At 50.3% G+C, this 10,759-nt stretch overlaps 1 protein-coding gene across 1 annotated transcript; it reads left to right on the forward strand.

Moving 5' to 3' along the window:
- The first annotated feature begins 7,945 nt into the window (after positions 1-7,945).
- On the forward strand, positions 7,946-10,548 carry HTR1B (5-hydroxytryptamine receptor 1B). The gene is made up of 2 exons (XM_032184820.1): positions 7,946-9,377; positions 10,343-10,548. Exon 1 carries the CDS (start codon positions 8,175-8,177, stop codon positions 9,312-9,314), a length of 1,140 nt encoding a protein of 379 aa, XP_032040711.1. The 5' UTR covers positions 7,946-8,174; the 3' UTR covers positions 9,315-9,377; positions 10,343-10,548.
- Positions 10,549-10,759: the final 211 nt, after the last annotated feature.

The raw sequence follows: 10,759 nt of genomic DNA on the forward strand, positions 1-10,759 counted from the left end.
CTTCCAGGGAGATGACATCCACAGCTTCTTTGGACAATTTGTGCCAGTACCTCTCCACCCTCTGAGTAAAGAATTTATACTGATATCTATTCTAAATCTACTTTCTTTTAGTTTAAAGCCATTCCCCCTTGCCCTGTTTCTATACTCCCTGACAAGAAGTCCCTCTCCAGCTTTTCTGTAGGCCCCCTTTAGGTACTGAAAGCTGCTATAAGGTCTCCCCAAAGCCTTTTCTTCTCCAGGCTGAACTCCCTCAGCTTGTCTTCATTGAAAAAATGCTGTTAAGTAGCAACTATTGATATAAAAGCAATTTATAGTAGGCCACTCGAAATTCAGGATCGGGAAACTCAAATCTATTTTCGAGGCACTGCAAACACAGAGCACAGAGGTAGTACCTGGTCTTATGAACTGCAGTCTGAGAGGATGCACAAAGAAGGGATGAAGAGAAGAGGGGGTCTTGGTCACAACAGCAGGCAATGGAAATGGTAGCATTTAGGCACGTATAGTGTCATTTCCGAGGCTAGAAAAAAAGTAGCTGAAATTTAACATGATAGGGAACCAGCTGCTAAAGTTCTTTACCTCAACCTAAAGAGAGGCAGCTTGGCCAATGAGATAACTTCACCCTAGGTTTTACCAACACCTTACACAGGGCTTGGGGTTTTGGAGCGTAGAAATCGCCAAGAGAGAAAAGCCCAAAGGGAGCTCCAGGTTGCTTTTATTTTTTTTTTTTATTTTTATTTATTTATTTATTTATTTATGTGTATTTTTCTTGTGTTGAGTAAGAAGACTGGCCTTGGAAGCCTTGTTTTGTTCTTAAAGAGGTGAACTATATACTCAGCATGCCTTTAGTGAATAGTGAACCATTATGGAAAAATCTGTGTAGAGAGAACGTTTCTTCCTAAGCACTTTTTAGGTAGTAGGTGAGTTTTTTTCTTAAAGTGTGATGATTTATATTTCTGTTAATTTGTCCTTAATCATGAGTAGCTTAACTTCTTAATTCCAGCTACTTACAGAAAAATCTAAATGCCATTGGTTGCATAGAACTAGTGTTCATTAGAGAGAAAGAAAGAGGCAGACAGACAAAAAACAGATGTGTGACAAATAACCAGACAGAAAAGAGCTGTATTTTATAGCTTTGTCTGTGTAAGGTAAGTAACAAGATTTTCCCAAGGAAGGAGAGGGAAACCCATGAAATTCCCAACTGAAATATAAAAACCAAAAAATAAATTTGTCTGATTCTGCGTCCATAGTCATTGAATCAAACTTGCAAAGGAGGACAAGACCAGGTTTCAAGTTTTTAAAATCCTTTAACATTTTAAAGGCTGCACAGAGAAGCAAGGTATTTTTGAGACCAGTGCAAACCTTTATCTGGGTATGTTTTGACCTGAGACCTCAATCCTTGAACACTGACTTCTTCCTGTAAAGAAAAATAAAAGATACTGTTCTAAACAGAGATCACATCTCTATTTTACAGTTAAGCATTCCCTTCCCCAGTAAACACAGAAATCCACTAGACATAAAAAAAATACAGTTTTACAGACATCTATGACAGCTGTTAGTTAAACAATCTGGATAATGAAAAGATTGGAAAATAACAGGCCACATACTTAGGTGGCACTCTGTACAGCAGCCTCATTAAATCACTGGGGTGAGGCTGCTGGATCTGCAGTTTTACCTGGTTATTTTTCTCAAGATCAAGTGAGACACAGGTCTGCTTCCAGTCAGTGACAAGTACCATTGTCTCAAATTTGGCAGAATAATAGAATCACAGAATGGTTTGGGTTGGAAGGGACCTTAAAGGACACCCAGTTCCACTCTCCCCCACCCCCCCCTACCTCCCCCACCCTCACCCCCTGCCATGGGCAGAGCCATCTCCCACTAGACCAGGGTGTTCAAAGCCAAATCCAACCTTCCTTCAAACACTTCAAGGGATGGGGCATCCACAGCTTCTGAGTGACACAAATTTATTTATCTATCTCTTCTGAGGCTTTTGAGTCTCAGAGTCTTTGTTCTCCTCCTCAAAGAGAGAGATGCACAGACTATGACCTTTGCTGGCTAGATTATTCTTTGGTGGAATTAATTTCACACAGTACAGCATCCAGACCTAAGGTTTCATAACAGCTTCTCACCAAGACCAGATTATGCTGGACCTCATAGGTTTGCAGAAACTCTCACTCATTACCAGAATGAGACCTTCAGCTGCACGCTACTTTGCAAAGTGCTTCTGAGAGTAAGAGTGCATACCCCAACTCTCATGAAGGACTTCCTGACCTCATCAAGCTCTGGCATCCGAATAGCGTCATAGCCATTTGCTACTGCTTTAGCCCTGCTGCCAAAGTTTGCTAATGAAACCAAGCAAGCCTACAATATTTTTGTGGCCTTCAGAATTTCTTCCTTCTCTGAATTTCTTCATGTTGTAAGACCCTCTCTCTAAGCCTCTGGTGAAGCACAATAGTCAACTAAATTTTACAACTGAGTCTCATACTGCAGAAGAAAACGCCAACTAGTAAACAACACTGACATTCTAAAAGGACTCAGATTAATGGATAAAATTTTTTATTAAATTAGCAGCCCATATCTGCATATCAGCAAAAGCCCCTTCTTTCTGATTACCTCCGGGAAAAAAGAAGACTAGAGTATGCTTACATGTAGTGGCAGTGGGCTTAGCACATGTTACATTCTTTCCTAGATAAATATTAATTAACCGTGCAGAAGAACCAGATTTCTAGTAGGAATAAATATTTGCAGTTCCCCTTAAGTCAGCGTTGATGTGTTTATTTCACATAGAAAAGATCTGATTCCTAATTTTCTGTAATTTTACTTCTTCACTGTGATTCACTTCATTGCAGAAGCTTTCTGCATTAGTAGCTTGTTGCCTTAAAATGTGTGCATGCAGACTTTACTTTATTTATTTATTTATTTATTTATTTTTACAGAGAGTTCAACATTTCATTTCTGAAAACTTGTTATTTGGGAACCATTTGAAATCAACCATGGATCCTGGAAGGAAACCCTTACAGATTTCACCCTCTGTTGCAGAAAGATCTGAACATACTGAAGTGGGCCAAAGCTTTAAACCCAATCCAAGTCCATACCTGAAAGTGGGTGATTTATCTTCTGCCAGGTCTGAGCATACAACATAACACGTTTTTCATTTGAATCCCTACAGAGTCTAAATGATGGGTCCTTTCCCTTCATGCTAAACAGATGCCTTTTTTTTTTTTTTTTTTTTTTTCCCTTACATGACAGACTGGAGTTGAATATTATGCCATCCACTTTCATTCTTGGTAGGCAGATGTGCCTTTTTGTTGTGGCATCACGACTGTTTCCTATGGCTCATTCCCCAGCAGATCTGCATGCAATTTCATCGCAAACAGATCCTGGTGTGTTTAAAGTCCCTCAGGTGTACAACGAAACACTGCCTGAACCGTAGCGTGGTTCAGCCAGACCCTCTTGCTACAAAACAGGCATTTGCACTGATCTCCCTGCAAATTAGAAGCTCCAGCAACCTCAGATGGAAACCACAATAACGAGGTGGAAATAGCCCTTTTCACACAACCAGTCTTTTCTTCTGCTCTCTGTAGCAGAGCAGGAGAATAATGGGCAGCATGGAAGGAGAGGCGATGGGGCAGGATTGAAATGGTTTCCTGTGGAGCATCTCCAAGAACATCATTAACGAGCAAACCCCGTAACTGAATGAGGAACAGCTGCCAAGCTCTACTACTTCCTCCATAAAATGAAGTTTGTCAGGGTGGAAGCCATATCTGGAGATGAAATATAGAGATGGTGTAAGGGAGAACTGGAGTTTCTTTTTTGTTTGACCCCACTTGTCTACTTAAAGAGTAATTGAATACTTCTTGCAGGGTATTTGAGTGCATTTTTCAGCACCTGTATCAGACCAGTATGAAAAATAAGGAGATAACTCAATCTGGCTTCATTCCCTTGGGATGAGAAAGTGTGTATGTGTGCCTACGAAGACCATGTGATTTTTTCTTTTTCTGGGTCCTTTGAGTCAAAATCAAAACCAGCCCCAGCTGTTACTTATAATTAAATTTCAGTAACTCAAGCTGGGTGTTTTTATTTTGACTAGTGACTTAAAAGTGTTGGCATTTAAATGGCCTCAGCTATATTTCAGAGTTAACATTGAGAAACTTCACATAACATATATTAGCGTTATTTGTCTGTTGGCAAACTCAACAAAATAGCACTGCGTTGATTTACATAGTGAAGGTTATCTTTGCTAACAGAAGGACTCAGAATTTCATTATTTAAAATATGAGGATGAATCTCATCACAGTGCAGGAGGCTACAGATGGCATTGCACACAACTTGCCACCTGAGGCAAGGGCAGAGGTGAAGTTTATATTGCACACTTGGCCCCATGTTCAAATATAGCTAAAAGACCCCAAAGCCAAAACCGACACAAAATTATCTGTGGTCAGCCCAGGTCTGGATGTAGGATGAAAGCTTTCCATTGCTGATACGTGGGCTTCTTTCTGCATGTCTGCTCTCCTTCTCTCTAATTTATTCATAAGTCATTGACGATATTTATGCCATATCAGTAATTATTCACGGGTGGTTTGTGATGCAATAAACCAGTAACATGCCTGGTTTTCATTGCAATTTCTGTACTTTGGTATTTTAGTACATGAAAACCTGGATATAAGAAGTATTAATAGTTGTACGCCAGCAGAAAGAAATTAATTTTATGCATGCCTCTGCACAGAAGCCAAAAGCTTCAGGAAATAGAATCTCTTCCCATAAGCATCTTTTCAGATCCAGTTAGGAGAGGGGAAGGTAAACAACGGGCATGGCTTCAGCTTTGAAATGCAAGCTTCTCAGTGGCAGCACAGCAGTGAGATACGATCATTCATGTGATAATACATATGATTCACAATATGTTTCCGACTGGTGCTCCAAGACTCTGGTACTTTTTATTGACAATCCAGCTGGCTCCTGCTTCTGTCAAGCCTTGCCCTGTGGGAGCCCAGCCACGGCATGGGGCTGTGGGGAGCCTGGCTGGGCAGAGAGAAAGGGTAACTTCTGAAAAGCTGAGCACCGCCTGCTGTGACACGAATTCTGAGAACTACCACGCATTGCCTGAAGTACCTGGGTGGGGACACGTCCTCACCACCCCACCTGCACAGCACCAGGTCCATGACATGGAGCACTGTTATGAAGCTGCCTTTACGTTGTAGCTGCAGCTATTTCAAACCCCAAACTGAAGCCCCAGGGGGAAGGATAGGGAATGACTGCTGAGCCTGGCAGGGGGACCAGCTGATCCCCATGGGAAGTCAACTGAAGTCACCAGAAGTAGACCTGGGACAACCTGGATGAGCACGCTCCTGGCCACTGGCAGGAGTACTCCATAACTGAGTAAAAACAAGACAACATTGCAGAAGAAATCAAACAAGGAAGAAGAAAAGCATCTTCCTGCCAAGACAAAGAGGGAAGCAATGAATGATGATTACTGATAGAAAATAACCCAGAATTAATGAAGAAGAACAGCAAAAGCACTGCTTAGAGGAACACAAACATTTTATAGCAATGGTGAACGACAACATCAAGAGGGTGTGCAGAACTCATCACCCATTCACACAATATTTGCATTATATGACTTAGCTGAAGGCAGTGACCAGGTTAGGAAATTACCCTTGGAGGCTATGTAATTTTTTCAGAAAAGCCTTCCTGCAAGTGGAAAACAGTTCCAAAACTGAATGAAGGGGATAGGATTTGGTCTTGTTATTGCTGGTGTTTTACATTTAAATCAGGCTCACATATGTAGCCCTTTTTGAGAAACATATTGAGCTATGGAGGCTAGAGGGCAGCTGCCAACTTAAGCACAACTAAATTCAGCCAGAAATGCTCAGCAAAACTGGAAGGAACAGCAAAGTGTATTAGAAACTAGGATTATAAAATCTTTGCCCAGCAAAGAGACCAGAAGGATGTAGATAGCACTGTATTATTATTTGTAACGTGGTAAAGCCTAGGGGCTCCAACCAATTACTAGGCTCCATTGAGCACAAGGAGACACCATAAAATAAAAGCATGGTAATAGACTAAACCTTATCCCAAGACCTCCTGGGAAAACAGAAAGGCTTGTTGATACTTCACCTTTTAGACAGTTTGGTGAACATAGGCAAACCTCGACCACCATACTGATTAATCCAAGGCAATCCTCTCCCCACCTGAGAGAGAGCTCTTAAAAGAGCAGATCTGGGACAAATTTTGCAAAATGTCAAGCTCGTGTCCCTGCCTTTTGATCTCAGGGGACGTGTAGATACTGAGCACATCCCAAGATTAGGGCACGCTGCCCAGCACTGCAATGGGGAGGGGAAGGATCGTCCCTGAGGGCTCTGGTTTTCCCACACTGCCGTGCAGCCTCGGTTCTCCCTCAGTTTTGTGCTTCTTTTCCTGGATTTTCCTCACCCCTCTGCACCCCGATCCTTACTCTCCAGCCTCTTCTTGCGATCCGTCCTTGACCTGCACCTTCTCAGGTCCGTCTTCCTTAAGGATTTCCAACAGGGTGATGAGTTTTCTCACCCGTAAACTCAGCGTCCCAGGCAGAACAAAGAGGTGCCTAGCCCTGCGTGGTGCTGAGGGCAGACGTGGTGCCCAGGATGGACAGGGGACAGACAGAGACAGGCTGCCTTGCTGCCACAGGGCAAACAAGCGAGGCAGGAGCGCTGAGTTTACAGGGAACTTGGGGAGGCAGCGGTGTGTGCAGGTGTGCACAGACATGCCTTCAGGCTCAAAGCCTTGCCTCTCTTTTGGACGTTTTGTCGTGGCTTCTTTGGGAGATTCACTAGAGGGCTGGAGCAGACATTTCACTGAGCTTGGAAGTACACTGACCCAGCAAAAAGCCGGCTCGCCTCTCCTTTTGCGTGCCAAACTTTCTGGCGGCCGCAGAGAAGAGACGCCGGCAGGGGCTCGGGGACACGGACACACGCGATCCCCGTGCACCTCCTGTCCCCGCAGCGCCTTTCCCGAGCACTCGGGGATCCTGCAGGACACTTCGGGGCGGTTCGCTCGCGGGTGTGCTGTTCCCAAGCACGTTACAAAGAAGTGAAATAAAAAGAAGGGCACGGAAGCTCCAGCCCGGGAGGCGCTGGATTGCTACGAGGCTTAAGCGCAAAGCGGGCGCTGTGCCCCGGCGGGACGCCCAGCCCCGGCAGCACCGGGACCCTCCGGGCTGCCCTTCCCCACGCTCCAACAGGGACCGGAGGCATCCGTGGGGAGCCGAGCATCTCCCCAGCCCCACCGGGCTGCGGGGGGAGGCCGCGGAGGGGTGCCGCTCGCCATCCTCCTCCCCTCCCCGACGCCTGCAAAGGCAGAGACGGGGGAACCGGGGGGGACCGGGGCGGTGCGAGGGGCCGGGGCGGGCCGGACCCCCCCGTCGGGCGGTGGATGGGGGGCGGGAGGGAGGGCGCTGGGAGGCGGCGGCTCCTCCTCCGCGGGCAGGCGGGCAGCCCGCCCGGAGCCGCACCGGTTGCTCGGTGCCGGCGGAGCGGCGCCGCGCCGCGGGCTATATAAAGGGCGGCGGCCGCTCGGCGCTCCCTCACACCGGCCGGGCCGGTGCCCCGACAGCATGGCCCGCGGCGGGGCGCCATGGGAGGTGGTCTCCCCCCGTGCCTCCCGCGGACCCTCCTCTTCCTCCTCCTCCCGCTCCTCCCGCACCCGCGGCTGCCGCTGCTGCCCGCTGGTCGCCGCGGGCTGCGCGTAAAGGCCGGGCCCGGGGGGGCGGCTCCGCTCCCCTCGCAGCCGTCGCGCCCGGAGCCCGGGGGGGGGCCGCAGCCGCCGCCCGCGGGCATGCGGCGGCCCCGCTGCCGCTGCGGCCGTCGAGACGCGGAGCAGGGCGGCGGGCGGCGGGGCTGCGCCTAGGGGCGGCCGGAGCCCCATGCCCGGGGCTCGGCGGGGAGGCGGCGGGGCGATGAGGCGGCGGGGACAGCGGGCTCAGCCGGCCCCCGCTGCCCCCCGCTCCCCGGCCCGCGGGGAGTGAGGCAGCTCCGCGCTCCCGGAAGGGCGGGCGGGGAGGTGGTGCCGGAGCGGGGATGCTGCAGCCCTCCCCCGGCGCCCACGGGGTCCTGCCGGGGTAGAGCCCCGCCGAGCCGTGCCGTGCCGAGCCCAGCCGTGCCGCGCCGAGCTCCGCCGTCTGCGGGGGCGGCGGCCGCGGAGGGATGGAGCCGGCGAGCCCCTGCCGGGCGCCGCTGCTCCCCGCCAACGACTCTTACCACGGGCGAAACTGCAGCGCCGAGGAAGGGATCTACCAAGATGCCACCCCCCTCTCCGGGAAGATCGTGCTCGCCGTCGTCCTGGCGCTCGTCACCCTGGCCACGGTGCTCTCCAACGCCTTTGTCATCGCCACGGTCTACCAGACGAGGAAACTCCACACGCCGGCCAACTATCTCATCGCCTCGCTGGCCGTCACCGACCTCCTCGTCTCCATCCTCGTCATGCCCATCAGCACCGTGTACACTGTGACCGGCAAGTGGACGCTGGGCCAGATCGTCTGCGATATCTGGCTGTCCTCGGACATCACCTGTTGCACGGCGTCCATCCTGCACCTCTGTGTCATCGCCCTGGACCGCTACTGGGCGATCACCGACGCCGTCGAGTACTCCACGAAAAGGACTCCCAAGCGGGCAGCGGGCATGATCGCCCTGGTGTGGGTCTTCTCCATCTGCATCTCCATGCCCCCCTTGTTTTGGCGGCAGGCGAAGGCCGAGGAAGTCTCTCACTGTGTGGTGAACACGGACCACGTCCTCTACACCGTGTACTCCACGGTGGGAGCCTTCTACTTCCCCACTTTGCTGCTGATAGCCCTCTACGGGAGAATCTACGTGGAAGCCAGATCGAGGATTTTGAAGCAGACGCCAAAGAAAGCGGGTAAAAGACTAACTCGGGCTCAGCTGATCACGGACTCCCCGGGGTCGTCCTCCTCCGTCACGTCCATAAACTCCAAGGCCCCCGAGGGATCCAGCGAAACGGGCTCGCCCGTGTACATGAACCAGGTGAAGGTGAAGGTTTCGGACGCTCTGCTGGAGAAGAAGAAGCTCACGGCCGCTAGAGAGCGGAAAGCTACAAAGACTTTAGGGATTATTTTAGGAGCCTTCATCGTCTGTTGGCTGCCCTTTTTCATCATCAGCCTGGTGTTGCCTATTTGCAAGGACGCTTGCTGGTTCCACATGGCCATCTTTGACTTTTTCACGTGGCTCGGATATCTCAACTCCCTCATCAACCCCATCATCTATACGATGTCGAACGAAGACTTCAAACAAGCTTTCCACAAACTCATACGTTTCCGATGCACAAGCTGAAAATGTTGAATGCGATGTGTTCGCCGGGGCTGCCCCCATGCACGCCCGTGCCCGACGCCACAGGTGGGTGTCCCCCGGCCCCCCCAGCGGCGGTGCTCGGGGTGGGAAGGGACGAAGGGGGCGGGGGTCGGGAACGGCGGCGGGGAGAGGCGCGGTCCCGGCTGGGCAGGGATGCTCTGTGCCCAGAGGGTTGGGGGCGAGCCCCGAGGCAAGAGAGTGCGTGTGTGTGTGTGAGAGTGTGCATGTGAGGGTGTGTATGGGTGCGTGAGTGTGTGTGCGTGTGTGTGTACGAGTGCGTGAGTGTGTGCGTGTGTGTGCATGCGTGTGCGCTTGCATGTATGTGCGCGTGTGCTTGTGCGTGTGCACGTGTGTTCTTGCGTGTGCCCGTGCATGCGAGTGTGCGCGCGTGTGTTCGTGCATGTGCTTGAGCGTGTCGTACGGCTGCCGGGGGGCGACTCTCGGCAATCGGCTCCCCCCCCACCGCCCCCCCACTCATTAAACCCCCGTGCCGCCATTTCGTATGCTAATGCCCGGTTTAGGCTAATTAGCGCATGCCGAAGGGCATACTCGTGCCCGGCTGCCGCTGCCCCCCGCCGCCGCCTCCCGACCCCCCCGGGAGCAGCAGCCGGGGGCCGGGTGCAGCCCCGCTGCCGGCGTCGGTTTCCTTATTTATTTATTTATTATTAGGAAAGGGAGGAAGGTAGGGCAGGCCCTAGATTAAGGCTGCTTGTAAAGTTCAGCCTACTTTCTGGCCTCCTTACGGCTCTGACTTGGGCTGGGAATGGAGTCGGAGTCCCGGCCTGAGCCGGGAACAGGGATCCTTAGAAGAAAGCTGCCCTCCAGCCACCGGGAAAAGCTCCACACCTTCATGTTCCTCCTCATTCGCTGAAAAACCGTGCCTTTCTGCGCCTCTGACAAAAGTGGCTGCCAGCTAATAGCTCTACCCGGTGCCACGGTCTGCAGAAGACACGCTCGCCTTTATTGTGATACTTTAATAATTCTGCCAATCTTTTGCTTTTTGTCTGCAGAATCAAGTTGCTATTGTAAAGACCCACTGCTTGAAACTTCCCCAAGCCAGTTGCCAGACTCATGATGCTGCAAAAACGTCAATACATACTGCCACCAAACTGCTCAGCTCTGCATTTCAGTGTAATGACTCTGGCAGAGATGCTGTTCCAATAGTCACGCAGATCTGTTGCAAAAAAAAAAATAATAATAAAAAAAAGAGGGCAGCCTCGAATCAAGGTCTATAATTCATCTGGACTGAAGAAAAAGTTTGAGAGTAAACTCAATTTATTTTGCAGGCTTAACTTCTTAATTTGTTCTCCAGCCGGTTGTAGGGGTGTGCACCAGAGCACAGTTGTCTCTGTCTGTGTCGGTAGCATAGTTGTACTTCTGCACACCTGTAATTTCTTTCTTTCAGTGGAAAGAGTTGCTCACTCATC

Source organism: Aythya fuligula, chromosome 3 (genome assembly GCF_009819795.1).
Source record: "Aythya fuligula isolate bAytFul2 chromosome 3, bAytFul2.pri, whole genome shotgun sequence".
Taxonomy (NCBI): Eukaryota; Metazoa; Chordata; class Aves; order Anseriformes; family Anatidae; genus Aythya; species Aythya fuligula.